The 20,654-nt window shown below is 40.5% G+C and overlaps 1 protein-coding gene across 2 annotated transcripts in view; it reads left to right on the top strand.

Moving 5' to 3' along the window:
- The window catches only part of DIDO1 (death inducer-obliterator 1), a 53,699-nt gene that overhangs the window by 7,670 nt on the left and 25,375 nt on the right, over nucleotides 1-20,654 (top strand). Inside the window, exons 2-8 of one of the 2 annotated variants that reach the window (XM_068150086.1) lie at nucleotides 3,644-3,831; nucleotides 5,384-5,573; nucleotides 6,451-6,561; nucleotides 6,822-7,728; nucleotides 8,042-8,360; nucleotides 11,347-11,559; nucleotides 12,765-12,990. In XM_068150086.1, coding sequence (XP_068006187.1) covers nucleotides 3,667-3,831; nucleotides 5,384-5,573; nucleotides 6,451-6,561; nucleotides 6,822-7,728; nucleotides 8,042-8,360; nucleotides 11,347-11,559; nucleotides 12,765-12,990 — 2,131 coding nt within the window. In that variant the 5' untranslated portion in view covers nucleotides 3,644-3,666. The remainder of the gene's footprint in view (nucleotides 1-3,643; nucleotides 3,832-5,383; nucleotides 5,574-6,450; nucleotides 6,562-6,821; nucleotides 7,729-8,041; nucleotides 8,361-11,346; nucleotides 11,560-12,764; nucleotides 12,991-20,654) is intronic. The other variant, XM_068150087.1, reaches the window with a different exon arrangement.

Genomic DNA, 20,654 nt, shown 5'->3' with positions numbered 1-20,654 from the left:
ACATGGCTTTCTGCAGTGCTAGTGCAGAACCTGTGTCCTGCTGTTTTTTAGGGGTCAGTGGATTGTACCTTTTGTCCATGATCTGAAGGGAACTGCTCATTTTGTACAAAGTAGGTTTTGCCCTACTGACTTCCTTTGGGCTGCTTTTGTAATGCTTGTTGATGCTAGGGATTAATTTTGCTGCTGCTTAGCAGAAAGAGCATAGGTTTTCTGGATGTCATCTTTGACAAATAGGGATGCAAAGTAATTTTCAGTGGGATCAGCATAAGACTCTTGGGCTTTGCATTTCCTTGCAGATGCAGACAGACAGTCTGCTCACTAGCCTGACTGTTCAGTCTAAAACATTAACTGCAGCTTCAATATGAAGACTTTAAAAGAAAAGGTGCTTTTGTTTCTCTGTCACAGCAGAAATGTTTGTTAGGTAATAGCTTACACTGAAACAACTGCAGGCACTAGGGTCTATCACAAGTCTCAACTATGAGGTGAAGCTTCATTTCTTAGGTGCTTGCATAGGGGTGAGTATGTGAGTAGGGATAAGAGCACTTAATAGTGCCAGATACTTAGCATTTGGACTAAAGTATTCATTCAAGGTGCTTACTGAAAACAGTGCTGATGTCCAAGAGCAGAGACTGAAGTGCCACATATTTTGTCATCTAGTTGTTGACACTGAAGGTTAATATTAATGAGAAGATAATTAGTATGTTGGTTTGGGTTTTTTATTACAGATTTCTCAAAACCAAAAAATGAGTAAAGTGAAGCATTTGCCCTGAATTCTGACATGGTTTGTAATTTTTTGTATATAAGTCCTGAGATAAAGGATGACTTATGTTACTACTTTTGTTGTTTTCAGTTCATGTTAAAGGTTTTATTACTAAGATCCTTTCTTTTTGAGTGGAGTCTTTCCAATTAACCAAGTCAGGGAATGCTGAATCCAGTTTAAATTGTATGTTTTAGAAAAGACAAAATCTTGATGCAGTCAGTGGACCTACTGAACATTTTATTACCTGTTCAGGGAGGTGAGGGTAAAAATAATAGTGGAGATAGTGATCTGGATGTCTGTTTGTTAATAATATGTTTAGTTTGCCTTCATCTAAAAATAGAAGCACAAAAAGATTGGGAAGCATTGGTGGTGTTAAAAAGCTTTGCTCTGTCATCATCAGATTAAGATGTTACATTGAGGCATCTTAAAAAGGGCTTAAGGAAGTCAGCTTCAGCAGACCCAAGTGTCTTCAAGGTGCCTGTCCTGCAGTTATCACCTCTCAGCTCTGAGTTAGTATCAAATCATCTGCCTTCCTTTCTGTCTGAGGTTTGTGTGCTGTTGAGTTACAAAGATGGCAGTAGGTAGCTGTATGTTTGCCCTGTGAGAGGGGAAATATATTTCCAGAGGGTGGAGTGACATTACAAACTTCCTCTTCTTTGTTGTTGTTTAATGAAGACATGTTGGAGGATAGATTTTTTTTAACACATTGTATGTTTGTGAACAAGTCATGTTGCAGTAGCAGGATTTTGAGTTTGGGAATAACTGTCTCTTGTTAAATTGCTTCTTACAGTGCTGCAGCATTCTGAGAACCACACAGATCTGCAATAGTTACTCAGCGTCCTTGTGGATTGTCTGTGAGTGGTGGCCTCTGTAGTCTTGCAGAGTGGTCTGCTCTGTGGTTTTTGGTTTGTCACTGCTTGGGAATAGTTCACCAAATTGAAATGAAAAGTTGTGAATTTATTTTTTTTTTAGGTTAGGATATATATCTTATGTTTGCTTCTGAAATTTGAGTCCAGAATGAATTCAAGTGCTTAACTTGGCAAAAACCGCAACAATTTACCTGCAAAGTAATGGGGGAAGGAAAACTTCAATAAATAATTTCTTGGCTGAATATTCTTTATTGTGTATGAACTTAATTCTCCACTCTTAGATAATTGACCTGTTTTCTGTCCCTGGAATGCTCATTTTCAAGTCTTGACTGAGGAGACAGTGACTGTGTGTTTACTGAGGAGCCAGGTGACTATTTCTGTGGCAGAGGTATTAGGGTGAACATTAACTGAGCATGGGAGAAGATAGTAGCAGCCCAAGTAGTATTGTACTTTGTAGTCCATAATTGTTGATTTAATGAGCAGTGTGAGTCCTTTGTCAATGTTATGTAATCACATAAATCAACCTGGGGTTTGTATTCACAAAGTGACTGTAAACAGAAGAGATTCTGCCACCCTCCTCCTTCCCCCCCCCCCCCCCCCTTAAAGAAACTTTTGATTTGGAGGATTTCTGACTTTATTTGCAGTTAGTTTTAAAAGTTTACCCATTTTCACAGTGAAGATTGCTTATCACAGAAGTTGTTAACTTAAGTAAAGCCAGAGGGTGTTTTGAACAAGCAGCAGCGTGTGTATATATATATGCGCTTATTATTAACTCTTTGCCTCTATGGCCCATCATTTACAGAGATTCTTGCCTCAATTTTTTCAGAGTACCTAACAGCCTTTCTAAAGGAGATGTTGCAGAAAGGCAGGATGGTGCTGGTGGGAACTGTCAGGGCAACTACAGCAATTTTCGTTTTCCAGCTAGAACTTTAAAGCTATAATTGTGCTGCATTAGGAGGAATAAAAGTAAGCTAACAGCTCCTTTAAAACAAGATAAGCTGTTTGCTGCTTCAACTTAAGTTTGTCACTATCTCAGCTACAATCAGATAGTTAGCTTGAACAAAGAGGTGAAAATGAGCAAAAACCAGTACTGAATTGAGAAGAGAACTATTTGTATATTTCCAAAGTTGCCTTATACTGTAGTGAGTTTTTTTTCCTCCTGTCATTTAGTAGACTTCATATAGAAGTGCAAGCAAGCATGTAGGTTAAAGTACACTTGTGAGTTAAGGGTTTGTGCATTTATGTATATTTGATTTTCCAACTTCTTTTGGGCATTTAAGTTTAATCTACAAGAGCAGATACCTGTAAAGTAAGTTTGAATATCAGTCTATTTTTTTAATGAAAAATAATTTGGACCAAATGGGAAGAGGAGAAAATAGAGATACTAAATAATAACAAACAACCAAGCATTTTATAGCAAATGTAAGGGGCCTGTTATTTTAGTGTTTTAAATGTACTAAATGTTAATGCCTGTCAAATTTGAAGTTGTTTTTAAATTACAATTCTGCTAAAGTTCTGGGTTTTTTCTTTGCTGTAGCTAATAGAGGTAATAATATAAGAACTAGAAAACATCTACTAATGCAAAAATCAGCACGATTCTTGTATGGAACCTCTTAGTTTTTGATCATTATTTGTGTTAAAAATGCTTTTTTTAATGTGAAATTAGAGCTGTGGACCGTGCAGTGTGCAGTCTTGCCACTGGGTGGGGCATGACTAACGTTGTGCCTTTCAGGAGCCAAGACCTCTCCTAAGAAGAGAAGATGCTGATTCTGATTTTGGAATGCTCTGGTGATACTGGCTCTGTGGCTCAAACATACCTGTAAAGAGCCTTGAATGCACGCATGCATAACTGTGCACTCCAAAAACACTCCTTCAGACAGTTCTTCCTTTAGTATCTTACTGGATAAATTACTCAGAATGCACTACTTCTGTGTTCTAGAGGCATAGTTTGTTTCATAGTTTAATGTTAGAGTTTGAACAAGAAGTGATTAGCTGACTTTCCCTCTTCCTTCAGGCTTATCACTTAAAAGTTGCCCGATGTGTGATCAGTTGGAGATTCTGAACAGGGAGATTGAAAGGTTTTTACAGAACTGCAGCGCAGAAGATGACACTTTAAACTCAGATTGTCTTCAGCCATCAGTGACTGACTCCCTGGATACAATCACTGATTCAGACAATGGAGCAAAATACCTATTAGAGCAGGTATTGAATGCCATGAAATATGGCACTAGGATCTTTAACAGTAGTTTGTCTTTTTTTGTTTAAATTCTTCCTCCTGTTTTTGGAGTGGGTCTAGTTGGCTGAGGGTAAAAATATGAATGAAGTATGTAATCCCTACAGAAGAAGGTACAGGGAAAGGTAATACTGGTACATGTCTAGCTATGCGCTCAGGGGTTTGTTGTTTGTGTTTTTTCTAGTTCTGCTTTGCCACAGTCATGCAAATTTTGATAATTCTTACTTGTGAAATAATGAAGTGATCCACTGATGAAAATCAGTGGATTTGGGAAGGTATTTGCCTTTTTACCTCTCCCTATCTTTGGGACAGGGGACATGACACCTAGAGAGGGTTGTGGCTTAGGAAGTGAAAAGTGTTTCTAAACAGCAAAGTTGCTTTTAAGAGATGGAAGCTTGAGAGATTTGAGGGGTGGGGAGGGGAGAAAGGAGGTATTCTTTAAAAAGATAGATTATGTATTGACCTGCCCATGAAGGATTATCTAACCTGTTCTGAAATTTGTGTTGCTCTATCTGAAGTGTCCAGAATCAGCTTTTATTCCTTGAAAGAATTATTAATGTTTTAGTTTTTTTCCTGTACCTGTAGTGGCAGATCCCCTGCCTTTTTAACTGCAGATGCTAACACACAGGGTCTATGTCCAGTGCTGTTCTTTGCCTGATACAGGCCAGTTCAGAAATTACTTCTGTCCATTTGGTCTTCCTTGTCGTCTTGGATCCTTTTCCAGTGCTCTGTAGATTGGTAGACTACTTTGGCTTAAATGTAGGCATTTCCTGTTGAGTTTCAAGCTCAGAAACAAGTATAGGTAGATGTTCCATTGCCATTGTGGATGTGAATTGAGACCCTAGACTAAGTAGTTACTCAGATGCTTTAAATGAATGCTTTGTGATTAGGAAATGTCTTCTGAGAATGAGATTTTGGGAAAATATATTGTTATGGATACAATCTGCTGCACTCAAATAAAGTGCTATAATTTTTTAGTATCCAAAACCACTGAGTAGCCACTTGGATTTAAATCCTCAAAGCTGCAGATGTCAGAATTCTGTGATGGAATTCAGTACATAGCAGTAAATCTGCCTTACAGTAACTTTGGCATGCTGGTAGAACTTACAAGCATTTCTGCCTTTTCATTGCACCATTTAGGCTTATTAAATTTCACTCTCAGAATGCTTTTACTCAAAAATGGAGCAGACTTGTTGATTACAGCTTGTTGCTGTTCTGGAAGTCTTGATGGGATCTCAATGAATTGCCGAGAGTAGAGTCATGTTCTGTATTTCTTTCAAAGGTATCAGCTGTTGGTAAGTGGTGAAGGTGGCACGACTTTGGTAATGCTTTACTTGGACTTTTCTTTCCAGTTTGTGTTTTTCTGAAAGTGGAAAACTGCCAAGAAGGCAAAATAAACAGAATTTGGTTTATGTTGTAATAGAAGCAAAGCAGTCCCAAACTTACCTAAGCAATGGTAAGGCAAGTTCATAAAGATACCAATGTCTTATTTTGTCTCTCTCTTTCCCGCCTCCCCCCCAGGAGCCATCAGGAAGAGGAGGATTGGCAGAGTTTGGTCCTGCTGGCAGCTTAGATCCTCATTCTGGCCTTTCTGAATCATGGGCTGGATGGATAATGCTGCACGATTCTGATCCTTTGCTGCCCTCCTCTGGCTTTCTGCTTCATTCAGCTCTGCACGAAGAAACCATTCGAATATCTAATGCTGTGTCAGGTAAAGCACGTTGAAGACATTGAGTCATAGAATCAATAAGGTTGGAAAAGACCTCAAAGATCATCAAGTCCAACCTGTCACCCAAGACCTCATGACTACTAAATCATGGCACCAAGTGCTGAGACTTCTTATTTCTTTACTTTTGATCTGGAATTTATATCTCTGAATTTCAGTTACCTCTGATTTTAGCTTTTAAAATTTCTTCATCTTCCAAGGTAAACAAAGATGTAAACTTTAACTGTTTTGACTTGCTTCCTTGCTTCCATCACAGCCTTTTTCTGGTATTAATAACATTTTAGTGGTTGTTATCTTAAAACATTTTTAGAATTACAGTTAATGAGTTTTTTTTTTGTGCAGCAGAACTTAGTAGAATTTCATACAGGGTTGAGGCAATTTCAGCTTTTTACCTGTGTACAGCAGGCTGAAAGTGAACTTTTTATTCTAGCTATAATGTTAAAAGTAATGAGTTACTATTTAAATTGATGTTCTGGAGTCTGCTGGTTTTACAGCAACGTTTATAGTCTCACACTGGTCCATTACATAGTTCCTGTATCCATGTAAGGAGTAGAACTGCTTAGATGGGGTTGGGTTCATACCATGAAAGTCCTTGGGACTAAGCTCATGCCATTTGAGAAATACAAGAAAATACCCCAAATCTTAAGGCTACTAAATAAAATATATCAGTAGGGTGTCCAGACCCATGTATTTAACTTAGTCCTTTCTCTTTGAATTCAATCCACTTTTTGTTAACGTTGCTTGAAATCAAGTTAAATATTTCTTACAATAATATAATGAGATTCCATCAGACTATTTAATAATTACTTAGGCTATGAATATCTTTCTAAGTCTGAGTTTTGAGCCTTGTGTTTCTTTTCAGCATTTCAGGGTGGGGACAGTAGTGTCCATGCTATGGAACAAGCTGTAACTTCACAGCCAGTGCCATTAGACTCTGTATCTAATACTGACAACATGGAAAACAGTTCTCCTGGTAAGTTTTCTTCCTTCTAACTGGAGCAGAAAGTGTGCTTACCTGTGCATATGTATATACATAAATAAAAGGTTCTAACAGCTGGATTATGTTGGTCCAGTGTTCAGTGATGCAGTTGTCTGCTGCTGCTGTTGTTTTGCATTTAAAAGGTCATAAAGTGAGGTGGAGACACATATCACTAAGGAAATAATACTTTGAAAACCTGTAAGAAAAGCATCTCTCTCTAACTGGTGATTAACAACTCTTTGCTTGGTTTTTAGCATCAGTTTTGGATGAGAAAGGTGAACAAAGCAACGAGGAAGAACAAAAAAAGATCAAGCCTACAAGTAAAGAGTTCAGGAAAACCTGGGGCTTTCGAAGGACTACAATTGCTAAGCGAGAGAGTGCTGGCGATGCTGAGGTGGACTCTAGTGAGCAGCAGCCGCCACAGCAGCAGCAGAGCTTGAACCTCAGGCGTAGTGGCCGGCAACCAAAGCGAACAGAAAGAGTGGAAGAGTTTCTTACAACAGTAAGACGCAGAGGAAGGAGGATTGTTCCTACTGTTCTGGAGGAGTCAGGTGAAGCAGCATCCTGTCCGGCCACAGATGCTGAAACTGCTTCAGAAGACAGTGTTGAGAGCACCCCAGATACAAAACCTGTGACTCGGCGGATTGTCACCAGGAGTAGCAAGGAACAGAAAGACTCTAAAAGCAGACTGGCAAAAGAGGAGGAGGAGGAAGAAGAAGAGGAGGGAGAGGAAGATCGTACTTCTGATAGCGATAGTGATGGGTTAACACTCAAGGAATTGCAGAATCGACTGAGAAAGAAACAAGTTGAAGAGAAGCCTGTGCAGCTGATCCTGAAGGGTGTACAGAACCGTTTGAGGAAAGGAAACTTGGAACAAGATCCTACAGAAACAGGTGATATCCAGCCTGAAAAACAAGCTGAGTCTGAGCTGCTTGTCAAACAAGAGCCTGAGACTGCAGACAGCACTGAGATTGCAAGTCAAGTGGTTGTGTCTGAGGAAGACACTAAAGATTTTCAGGTTCAGGAGGCAGCCAAGCCAGCCCTTGGCACTAAAGGGATCACAGATGAAGAACCTGAAGAGGTGCCCAAAAGCAAACCCGAGTCTGAGATTTATGACCCAAATGCACTGTACTGTATCTGTCGTCAGCCTCATAACAACAGGTAGGGGAAGGTTTCAACTCCAAATGCAGAGCAAGTAGTTGGAATTTTTCTGTGATGAAAAATTAAACCTAATGCTAATGCTTACTTCTTGAGTGTATGTAAATGAGGTGTTTAGCTTGTTTGGAGTTTGAGGGGAAATTTATGACGAATATTCAGAAGAGGGGATTAAAAAAATGAATGCAGAAATGAACAGCAGGGCAGAATACTGTAGTGCTGCTTCAGTGGGGGGTACAAGATCTGCTACTTGATATATCTGTTGAGCGTTAGTCTTAGGTTTCACCATGTTTTCCTGTTCCTTGGATTTTCTTTTCAGGTTTATGATTTGCTGTGATAGATGTGAGGAGTGGTTTCATGGTGACTGCGTCGGTATTTCTGAGGCTCGAGGGCGATTGTTGGAAAGGAATGGTGAGGACTATATCTGTCCAAACTGCACCATTCTCCAGGGACAGGATGAGCCTGTTTCAGAAGCAGACCAGCAGGAAGCTAAAGCAGGGCAAGTAAATGTGGATGGCACAGAATTCACAAGCATAGGAACAGTTGAACAAAAATCTGTGGAGGACCAAGGAATCAAGGGTAGGATTGAAAAAGCTGCAAATCCAAGTGGGAAGAAAAAACTAAAGATATTTCAACCTGTAAGTATTTAAATGGTTTCTTATTTTTTGTGTTTCACTGAGTCAATTGAGACAAGAGCTTACTAGTACTGCTGTAAATCTGACTAAATTTTTAAAGGTTGATATGAAGCTGAAAAATCTGCTAAATATTTGCTGTTTAGCAGAAGTCCATCCTTAGTTCTATTAGTACAGGAACTGGGAGTTATTTCTAAGTATAATTAGGTGTGAGGAAGTGGTTTGTACTGTTCTGCCCTTTCTATACACTATTTTGAAAGTGTAAAATAGTGAAAAATAGTAGTGTCCTGGTCAAGTTTATACAAGCTTTAAAATAATCTGAAGCAGTCTTGGACATTTTCAATTCCAGTGAAACTTTAGCAAGTGTTGAGTTAATTCCATCTGGATTTCTCTGTACTTCCAATTAGTCTCGGAAGCTTTGATTTTTGTCCTGATGCTTCTTCAAGTTCTTAGTACACAGAGAATTGTTTAAACCTTCTTTAACATAAAAATGCATATTTCAAATTGCTGCAAATTCTGGCATAGAATATATGAAACTTAAACCTCTGTAAAGGACAAGTTCCATGTCCAGTTTAAAATGCAAAGAAGCTTCTTCAGCTCAATGCACACAGATTTTAAAGCTTTGTGCTGTGGTGATTGTCTTTATACTGCCTGAGTAATACCAACTTCTGAAACACTTTCCTTCTTGCTATGCCTTGAGGAGTGTGTTTAGTGTATCTGCTGTTAGAATGCCCCAGCTGTTCCTATTCCTGTTTTTGTTCTATACAGATTTGTTCTTTCACACCTAATCATTAAACTTTCAAATCACCCCTGGAATAAATATTGCATGTTTGAATATAAGCAGCCCTCTAGAGGAATCATTCTATTGTAGAGCATTTTCTACATTCATGGAACAATCCCTTCCACTTCCAATCAAATATCAGACCTGTTCCTGTCAGTGCAGTGAGCTTAATGTAGAGGTCAGAACAGCTTGAACTTAATACCTAAGTATTTACTGTTCAAAGATAAATGTGTAGAAAATGATGGTTTACTCAAATTGTTTCAAATATAGTTGTGGGGGGATTTTTTCTACACATAGCTCTTGAGAGTCCATTTCTTTTGGAGCTGATAGGAATTTCACTAGCAGTATCTTTGCTCCTGTGTCTCATTAATTACTCTTTGATATGAGCATGCTAATAAGGTACTTGAACATGTTTGGCCTCTCTCCTTTAGTGAAAGAAAATTATTAACTCATTGCTTTTTATGGAAGAACTGTTCATGCTTTAGGTATTCTTTTCACATTTGCAAATGGAATGGAACCGCTCTACCTGTGTTTGTCAGGTAGTACCATGTTTTGAGAGAACTGAATAGTCAAGTCTGTGTTCAGGACAAGGGACAGCAGGCACAAACTGGAACACAGGAATTTCCACCTGAACATAAGGGAAAACTTCATTCCTGTGAAGGGTGCTATATTACTGGACCAAGGCTTGTGGAGTCTCCTTCTCTGGAGAGATTCTAAACCCACCTGGACATTGTGATTTTGGGCAACCTGCTGTGGTTGACCCTGCTGTAGCAGTGGGGTTGAACTGGGTGATCACCAGAGGTCCCTTCCAACCCCAACCAGGCTGGGATTCTGTGTGGTTTAGCCCTTGCTGTCCCTCTGTGGCTTGTGTAAGCTAGCACTGCTCTATCTGCAGAATTCCCTGCCCATTCTAGGCAAACCGCTGTGCTCAGATCACTCTGTGTAACGGTGACTGCTCAGCCTCTATTCAGTTTGTCTGTATCCAAACACTTGGAGGAAGACTTCTTTTTGTGACTCTTTGTAAGCACCTGTAGCTGTAACATCTGGGCTCGTGGTTAAGACTCCTGGAAATTGTATAAATACAAACTTCAACACTGGAGTTTTTTGTGATCATCTGAGTAAATGCTCTCAATTAGAAATGACAGCTCAGTCTGAGGTGCTTCTTGGGGAGCTTGAATTAGTATCTCTTCCTTGTACTTCCTGTTCAACATTTACATGATGGAAAAAGTACTCTAAACTTAATTTTCATGGGAAAATTCCCAAACCCATGTTTTATCATACTGAAGCAAATCAGCTTACTGTACTAATGACCTTTAGCTGGGGAAAAAATAAACACTGGGCAATTTTTTTTAAAAACTGGAAATATTCCCAGAAAGCTTAATTTTGGTAATTACAAATTACAGTTTATTGATAGGGAAGAGACTTTCTAGAGCTCTGTGTTGGGTTAGTTGTACAGTGTTTTTAGGAGTGATCTAGAAGAGTAATGCCTAGAGATGATGTGTTGGAGCCTGAAGAGCTTTCAGGTAGTTCTAGGATTTGTTTGACCTAATGTCCTCTTTTTGAGGAACAAACTATTTTCTTATCCTAGCATTTGAAGTGCTTAATGTATAACACTTCACTATAAGTGAAGAGTAAATGTGAAGTAGAGGAAAATACAGACTGGATCTGCACACTTCTCAGTGTGCAAGAAGTATTAGGCTATGGCAAAATTATGTAGAATGGTTGTGTTTAATTTTACAAGTCTCCAGCTTAAAGCTGGTAAAGCTGTAGAGCAGGAATGATTCATACCCAGGAATAGTTAAGTGCTTCCTTTGGCATGTGTGCATTGTCGAGGACAGCAGCTGACAGTGACACAAGTAAAGTGTGTTTTGGAAACCTTGCTCTTGAGAAACAAGTTCTGCATGACTAAGGAGATTTCTCAGATGACATAGAGGATCAGAAAAAAGCATTCATGTGCTTGAGGAGGCCAGCCTCCCTTAGTTCACTGCCAACAAACTAGCCACTTGAAAACACAGGACTGAAATTCTTACACTTGTGGGGGCTGTTTCTGTTCTATCATGACTAAAAGTTGTTTTCATGCTGGCAGTCGTGCAAGTCATTAACAGTCACAGCTGCAGTCTATATACAGCATGTAAGCATTTCCTCGTGGTCTAAAGGTATGTTTGTTGTTTCCTCTTTGAAGTTTGCACTCACTCCTGTTTCCACCTGTAGGTGATTGAAGCTCCTGGTGCATCCAAGTGCATTGGCCCTGGCTGTTTCAATCTGGCTCAGCCTGACTCTGTGTATTGCAGCAACGACTGCATTCTCAAACATGCTGCAGCCACTATGAAGTTTTTAAGCGCTGGCAAAGATGCAAAACCAAAACCTAAAGAGAAGAGCAAACCAAAATCTGAAAAACCTGGCATGCCAAAATCTCAGCTGCAGGTAAGATGATGTTTATGATCCACTTATCCTGAAGCACAGTGACGTGTTCCTGTGCTCTCCTTTTTGAGTCAAAACTGCCAAGTTCTGCATTGAAGAGGAGCTTCCTAATACATTGTATTTTGATTCTTTTGCCTTTTTCTGTGTTTATTCTTTAATTCTTCAGGCTTTGCTGTCATTTTAAAAAATCTTAATGGCCTCAAGATAGAGTAATTTCATGCTAGTGCCTTCTAGATGGCAGCAAGCTCTTAGAAATTCTTTTAATTAATTCCAAAATAACTTATCTTTGGGGGGAAAAGAAGAAGTGCCATAAGTGTTTTAAAATTACAATTAAATTCCAAATTGGTTTTACTTTTTTGAACTCCTGAGTTACTGGCCTTTGGGCTGAATTGTGAATTAACCAAATTGGGAGCTAATGTGACTGCATTGCCTGTGTGCTTTGAGAAGCAAAACAGTGAAATAAAAGCCACCTTCCCCTTTTAAAACCACTATAAAATGGGCAGTAGTTTTTACAACCAACACCACAACTTGATGACAAATTCTGTTGTTCTGAGGTGGTTTCTTTACCCTTCTCTTACCCTGCAGTTTCAGTGCGTATCACCTCTGCTTTATAGACTTGAAAATTAGATGAAACTGCTGTTGGTTCAAAAATACCCATGCCCAGTGAGGACAACAGTGTGGAGCCTGCCAAAGCAGGATAAAAGAGTTGGGGTTGTTCAGTTTGGAGAAAAGAAGGCTCTAGAGAGACTTTAGAGCAGCCTTCCTCTGCCTGAAGGAGGCTACAAGAAAGCCAGGGAGGGACTTTGTAAAAAGGCTTGTATTGATAGGACAAATTGGCTTTAAGCTGGAAGAAGGGAGGCTGAGACTAGATATTGGAAAGAAATTCTTTCTGGTGAAGGTAGTGAGATACTGAAAAAGGTTACCCAGGGAGGTTGCTGAGGTGTTTGAGATCAGGTGGGATGGAGCTTTGAGCAATGTGGACTAGTGGATGGTGTCTCTGTCCATGGCAAAGGAGTTGGAACTAAGTGGTCTTTAAGGTCCCTCCCAACCCAAACCATTCTATGAATCTATTAGAGTGAAATCACATAATTGCAAATGTATTTGCTGGAGCTTACTGTAAAGGAGATGTGGGTGTGTAACTGTATCTCTGCTTGTTTGTAAAATGGATTTGATGATTATTACTAATTGAGCTTCTTTTAATCAAACAGGCAGGTTCTAAGCCTCTCTCAAACCAAAAGAGAAATCTTCCTGAGAAAAGAGAGATCAGCGTGAAGAAGACTGTTTTGCCAGCTGCCAAGACTGAGGCAAACCCTCAAGCTTTTGCTAGAGAGCCAGCAGCAGAGCACAGCACACCGTCCTGGGCAAGCGATCATAATTACAATGCTGTAAAGCCTGAAAGGACTGCTGCCATTTCATCTTCACTGTTGTTCAAATGTATGTATCGCATAGGGATATTCCTGAATAACCATTTGCATTCTCCTTTGAATTACCCATCCATTCTTGGCTCTGCAAGACTAGGGAGTTTAGGATTTGGGGTTTTCTAATTATTATTTATTTTTTTTTTCCATTCTTTTTAATTTGTTTGTTTATTTCTTCTTTAATTAATGTGGCACCAAAATGTTGTTCTCCACCTTCAAAGATTCTCACACGGTACACACGAATGGGAGACACTTTCTAGAAGGTTCATTTGTATCACATGCCAGTTGTATGGTTAAGATGCCTGTCAATCTGCCCAGCTGATTTCTGGATGAAAACTATGTGATTAAGCTTTAAATTATTTTTTTTTCCCTCCCATAAAGACAATAACTGTCTCTGGTCTAGAAAAGGTAAGTATGGTTACGTTTGTCCTGAGCTTTACAAAGGGGTTGCACAGGGTGCACCACCAAATCAAAAGCTGACTGTACTAATTTGAACTGTATTTTTTTTGTAATGTAGATTTGGCACCTGTCTCTCAGGTCTTGCTTTTTCAGTGCTAGTGCCAAGAATGAAATCTTCAGCCTGGTATCCAACGTTACTTTACACTTCTGCAAACAGCTTTTAACTGTCAAGTGTATCCAGGTTCTTCCTGCTGCTTTTCTTCCTCACATGAAATAATTTAAGGACCATTCTTTACTTTTAAGTTTGGAGGGGAGGCAGCCCCTTTTTTGTTTTCTCCTTTCTTTCTATTTGTATGTTCATACTTCACACATTCTCCACACACACAAGAACACTTCTTAAAAGGGGTTATTAGGCAGAGATATTGCCTTGCATATTTTTGCAGGTTTTGAGTAGCACCCTTGTAACACACAGGAAGGTAAGTAAATACTGCTTTGTAGCCTGAAAAAGGCTTTCTTCTAATGACAGTTTTTGATTGACTCCAGCTAAGTAATTTTGCAATGCAGTGGTGGAACTTCCAATGAAATCTTACATGTCACATTTACAGAACACATGACCTGCTGTCTAATGTTTATTCACTTGAAGATGAATGAGGTCAGAATTTCAGTTCTTACAGCTTTCTTATCCACACTTCAGCCAATTTACATCTTATTTTCAGGAATAAACCTAGGTGGTGTATGTAAAGTAACTCATAAGTTTGTAAATTGAGATGAGAGTTTTTAGATGTAATTCTTAAACACTGAAGGAGCACCAGCTCCCCTAAATTGTTGTTTATTATGGTAGCACAGGGTAGCTTTTAAAGATAAATTTTGATTGTATTTACCCACATCAAGTATTTAAATGGTTATAATTTTTCCCTGCATATTTTGTTGCTTGGGTCCTGTGCCTTTTTTATAGCAAACTCTAAAGATTTGTATTTTGATAAACTTGATTACTATTCTTTTTTTTAAGCTCATTCTAAAGAAATTGTCATTTTTGTCAAAACCAGTAGTGTTTTAAACATGCCTAAAATGAGGTGAGAAAGTCCTAGATGTAGCCATAAGGGATTATTTTCTCTCATATTTTTATGACACTTTCAGGTATAATATAATTTCAGGTGTCCATATAACCATGGCACTTAAAATGTCCTTATTGCTGTAGAGGTTTGTCTCTAGGAGACAGAAAAACAGGGTTTGAGGCAGTGAGTCTGGAAGCATTATTTAAGGGGGAGGTAACTTGAAGTTTGCCATGCTGGAGGCTACACAGATTTAACCAATTCCAGCAGAAAATTGGATTCCTGTAGCTAAATTGTTGAATTGGTTCCAAAATGTCTCTTAATGACAAATAGAAAACAACTTAGTGTGCTGAAGAACTCTCATATCAAATGCAAAGAAGACCTTCAGGCTGCTGTTATTAAGGTAAGTTACTCTGAGGTGGGGACTCTGCCATTTTTGAGTTCCCAGGTAAGTTGTGGATTGTGGAAAACACTTGTCCTGCTTTTTGCTGGATGGGCTCGAGCCCTAATCTTCCCAAGAAGCTGCTGTTGAATCATCTCTAACAATATTCCACAAGACTTCTATCTAACAAATCTTTATGTGCAGTTCAAAAGAGCCATTAGAGCATTATGGAAATTTGCCAGGCATCTCACTTCAGGTATCTAGAAGTTGGAACTCTGAGTCTGAGCTGGTCTGTCCAGGAAAAATGCCTTCAGCGGACAAAACGTACAATTTTGGTTTAGACATGAATCCTAGAGCAAAGTGACTCACTGTTTAGAAATGCTGATTTCTGAACATGGATTATGAAAGGTGTTTAAGATGACTAGTTCAGACATCCAGGTGTCTCATGCTTGGAATTGAGGTCGCCTAGAAGAGGCTGAGGACTGGATTCTTCCATATACAGTATTCCAGGATACCGCCTGCGTTCTCCCACAGCTTCAAGCCGTGTTCTGCAAATCCTTCTTTGTGACTTCAGTGCATCAGGCCCTCTAGGATTTAAGGAAATGGAACATGATCATCAGAATTACTTTCTTTAATACTCTTCCCATTAGTTACTATATTTTAGACATGCTTTTACTTTGCTCTGTACTTGTTAGGCACAAGATTTTGTTGCTGTTACATATAACATTAGGTTTACTAAGTAGTAGCGAGAAGAAAATCAAGCCACTCTTACAGATGTACTGGGTGATAAGGGTCATGTTTGCATCTAAACCCTGCCACCAAGTCACCTTCTCTCATCCCAAGCTATTTTGCATTTAAATATCCCCAAATGATATTTGGTGCAAGTAGCATGCAGGGATATAGAGCAGTGATTCCTTTTTCTGTTACCACATTAGTTTGTGTTTCTTCACTATCTAATTCCCTTTCTTTCTGTAACTTTCTTGGGGATGAGTTAGGGCTGTATTTGGAAGTGACTTCACCAGAATCTGGAGCCTGACACTGTCTTAATATTTAATGTTCCCAGTGAAAATAATCCCATTTATTTAATAAGTTGGAAATGCCTTGAACTGCTTTGATCAGTGACTATTAAGTGTGACTTAAAGCTGCAAGCAGTGTTTGAAGTACACATGTAAGAGGAAATGAGGTACATGGCAAATTCTCTTGCAGAGGTATTTTTTTTAATTCCATTAGGAAAGCTGGAATTAACTTAGCCTGCCATGCTCAACTCTTCTATTGAATTCACAAAGCCATCCTAGTTTCCAAATGGATGCAGTGGATTGAGATTTAGGAACATTGTTCAGAGATTCAAGTTGTGGTAGAGGTCCTGAGTTTGTCAGGTGAGCTAGTGTTAATTGTCAGCACTTAGGGCATATCAAAGGAGATGTAAAATTCATAACAAAGACAAGAGAGAGTCTTGCTTGTCTAGCAAGATCATCTTTTTGTGGGGAAGCACCACCCAAAAGGAGCTCTGAAATGTTTCAGTTTCATTAGCAGCCTGCCATACATCTTACAATAGTAGAAAGCATTAACTGTACTGGAGGGGCATAAACTTCCACAGTATAATATAAACCCATTTCTTCCAGAAGGAACCACAAAAGCAGTTTGTATGCAGTCTTTGACACTGCTGAGAGCTTTTTCTGCTTCACACTGATTAAGATAATGATTTGCCTTTACAACAATATTTATCCCTTATATTCCCTACTGCCCTTTAAAAAGGGAATCAAGGAATACTCCATGCATGAAGTTTGCTGATGCAAAGGTTTATCAGCAGCATCAGTGTCCGTATCTGAAGCACCTGAACTCAGGTTTTCTGCTTTAGAGAGCAAAACTTGAGGCTTTTAAAAGGAATTTTTGTTGTTAATTGCAAATAGAGGTCAGCAACAGATGTTTCAGCAGTTTTAAAAGAAAATTAGTCCAGAAAAGGGGAAGAAGATGGATGCTTGCAGTATCAATTTTTAAACTACCTAGTAATAAACTAAGTACTCATCAGTGCTTCAGATCCTTCTGGAAGTTCAGCTGACTTAAAAGAAATACATGAACTGCTAATTTGCTCAAGTCAGGTGCTAAAGCTGCTTGAACATCCTAACTGCGTTGTTTGGTGGGAGAAATTAAGTGCACAGGGGAGTGAAGAGAGTTAGTAGGTAAAGAACAAATGTGTTTCACTACTTTTCTTGTGGTAGAACACCTCGAGTGAAAACTTTGATTTCTTTGTCCCACCCAGACAGACATCTGTAAACTCGTCTTGTTCATTATAATATCTTGCTTGGTAGTAGTATTACACAGATGTTAATGATGACCGGGACTGAGGGGGGAAGTGTTTCATTCTGAGGCACTGAATGAAGCGCTGTGTGTGGCGCCTTTCCTGAATGGAGAGACGACGCTGCCACCTCCTGGAGGCCAGGTGTGAGGAGATCCCTGGCTCTGGTGATGCAAATCTCCTTTCATTACCCTCCCCCATTTTCTGAAATTTCTTCTGCAGCTAAGCTTTTGTGTAGCCAAGACCTGTTCACAAAGTGAATATTGTTTGCTGGTGTAGTTACAGATCCCAGATACAAAGGGCAACTTGCACTGCTTTGTTCCTGTACGCCTCTAACAAAATCTGGAGAGGAATGCAGTGATGCTGAGAGCCCATCATCAGCAAATGCATATCAAAACCCTTAGATTATAGCGTACATCATTCATGTATTTTTTTTCCTGTGTCAGTTTTACTTTCTGAACAACAGTACAGGCAGGAAAGAATGAAAATGCGCCCCTGTAAAGAGAAAATGTCCACTTGAGAGTGCTGAAGACTTAAAGTGATGTAGGAAGCTGTGAGTACTGCTGTGAAAAGAAGAAAGGCACAAAGGCTGGTACCAATGTAGTGGTTCTCAAGCAAGACTGTACCAGTTTAAGCTGTGACTCTTCAGCTACATGCAGTGTACATGCTGTTGGTTAAGCTTAACTGTTAAAAACATATTTAAATTGAGGAGCTGGGTTTCAGTCATAGGTATGTATGTCTGCAAGAACTGACTAGTCAAACTTGATGCATCATTTGTTTCGGTGGGAGTGCTTCACCATGAGAAAAACTGGCCTGGGCCAAGTCCCAGAATGTTCCTAAACTGATTGTGGTGTCTCACCTAACTCCTTGACAGCTAAAGTGTCTTTGCTTCATGCTATGGTCGACACCATAGACCCATAGTAGGAGGCAGTAAGAAGTGAGTAGTCCCAGGAGAATAAAAGACTTACTCTGTTACTGGCCATTTTCTGGGACATGAGGCTGCTGTATGTGTAGGTGTAGCTTTGACCCTTTGTACCTAGAAGAGTTTTCAGAAAGGCTGCTGACAGACCAAATAATGATCAGAAAACCCAAGATGAGCCTGCCAGAACTCCTGAGAAATTCACCTTGGAGATCTTCTGGCTTTGGAAGTCATAGTACAGGAGTGACTGGTGTAACACAGCTCCAGTGCTGAGCTGGCTCTGTGAGGATGGCAGGGTCTGTGCTGGCACACAGGGTGACGCATGACCTGAAGCCTGGCTGTGGAGTGAGGCAGACCAGTAGTGGCTGCTGAAGCCAGCATCCCCTGGGACCCAGCCAGTTAAAAGGAGGAGTGGGATCCCTGGGGAGCAATTACCATCTGCCTGTGAACTACTGGAGCTCCCCTTCTCAGCTCTACAAGGTATGTTACATCTGTCCTGTGGCTGTCAGCCACGTGAAGATTTTTGCCATATCTCTTAAGTTAGGGAGGCTGGTCCCTGCTGCTGGCACGTTCCCTGTTGAGCCTTTCAGGCACCTAGCACCCCCAAGGCACCTGGACAGTAGAGAGCCAGTGCTTGCCAGAATGGGTGCTTGGCTTTAGTGTAAGGAACCATTCCTGAGGGGAGGGGTTGGGGGGCAGAAACCTGTTGCAACTTCCGGATACACTGAATATCAGGGTGGTTTCTCTCCTGTCATCAACACTGAAAGCGATAAACATTTGATTAAAAAAGAACCTCACCACCCTCTATTGCTGTTTTGCTTTCTTTTACTAATACTAGTCCTGTGAACTTGCTCACTTGGCTGCATAAGCAGGGAAAAATGATCTTTCTCTGCCTCTCCCCAAATAAAAGGGGTTTTTTGAGGTGATCATTTACACTTTGGAGTCAAGTGTTGCTGCTGGTGTTGGTGGTGATTTGCTGTGTCTGAACTTGGAACCTGAAGATGGCCTGTCTCTGCAAGGAGTGATGCAAACAACCATGAACAGTCTGGACAATAAGGAACCCCTTGTTTTTGCAGCAGACAGCGCCTCTCTCACTGGCGTGGTGTAGTTACGAAGATGCAGTCTTCTAACGTAGATCAGATAAATCACTCTGGTTTCCTGTAGATTAAAACAATGCTTTGTGCATCTGCGCTGCAGATTTGCATGGACATAGCTACAGCACCACCACAAAAGGGACCCTTGGCTCAGAGTTCCCTAAACTAATGAGTGCTAAAGACAGGTTTACTTTGTGTGCCAGCATGTAAGGACTTTACAAGGGGGCAGCTTAATTAGGAGCTTCTCATTGTGCAGATAAGAACTAATCGGAAGCTTTTGAAGGCAAACAGCAGGGCAGGAGGCACACCTCTGAAACACTGGTGTGTGGTAATAAAGTTTGATTTGATCTTGAAGTGGAAGCAGACACGTTCTGTAGGCAACAGTGAAAACTAACACTGAAACCTGGAGTTCAACACTTAAAAGTAGAACTAATGACAAAAAGTCTAGCAAAACCAGGCTCGAGGACAGCAACAGCTGAGCAGCTGTGGAGCTGAAGCGGTTACAGCTACACCTCACCTTCACAGCCTTGGGCACTGAGTGTGTGGTGCCACCAGAGGGTGCTTCAGTGGCACCCGACAGGACTTGACTCCTCGACAAGTTTCTGAGGCTTGGAGATGTCAGGCACGCATCCCAGCAGTGTGACTGTGCAAAGGCTGCTCTTGAGGAACCTCTCGTACCTGGTAAGTAACTTCCTGTTGTAGAGTGCTTTAGAACTGACGTCTGAAGCACCAGCTCACCCCTGTGTTATTTTCAGTTTTTAAAGTTAAATGCATCAAAAGGTTTCATTTCGGAAGAACTCTTGGATTAAAGTTTGGCATTGGGGTGGAGGGACCAGCTCAAATCCTACTCTGTTAAGTCATGCAGACAGGGTGCTACCACGGCAGCAGCAGAGGAGTGCACTTGGGACGTAGTGAGGGCAAGTGGCAAAGGGAAGCTGTTGGAATGACACCAGTTTGAATTTGAGGAATTCTGCCCAGTGGGAAAAATGCCGTTCTTAGAGTCTCAGATAATGGCAAATAGGGGTGAGAGATTTCACCCCCTCTGAACCAAGAGCCTCTTCTTCCCTACTGTGATACGAGCCAAAGTGGGCTGCCCTCACCTTCTGCAGTGTTCAGACCAGGCAGCTGCAGCACCCTGGGATGACTGCGCAGAGGAATGGATCGTGCAGCTGCCTGCCCCTGACACCTGAGCAAGAAGGGGCCGCAGGACCTTGCAGCACTGCGCAGTACGACTTCGCAGGCCAGTGTGCATGACACTTGAAATCCTGGCTGGGCTTTTTTTGTCATTTCCTCGAATAGATTGCTTCTGGTTGGTCTTTTCACACCTGCATTCCTGTCCTATTTCAACCTATTGTCAAGGCCGGTGCTGCTGCAGATCGTTAAGAGGTTAACTCTGCTCAAAAGCCCATAATTAGGTGGCTCTGGCCAGCCTTTAAGGAGAGTGCCTTTTAAAAGCTATTTTTTTGCCTTTATTCCACAACAGCAAAGCTGCACTGCTGTGAGTTTTCCTCCTTTAATCTGACATTAGGTCTTTTGGT

Source organism: Melanerpes formicivorus, unplaced genomic scaffold (assembly GCF_026170545.1).
Source record: "Melanerpes formicivorus ecotype bairdi unplaced genomic scaffold, bMelFor1.0.p_v2 SCAF_19, whole genome shotgun sequence".
NCBI lineage: Eukaryota > Metazoa > Chordata > Aves > Piciformes > Picidae > Melanerpes > Melanerpes formicivorus.
The sequence above is the reverse complement of the archived record's forward strand: the minus strand, read 5'-3'. Positions and strand labels throughout refer to the sequence as shown.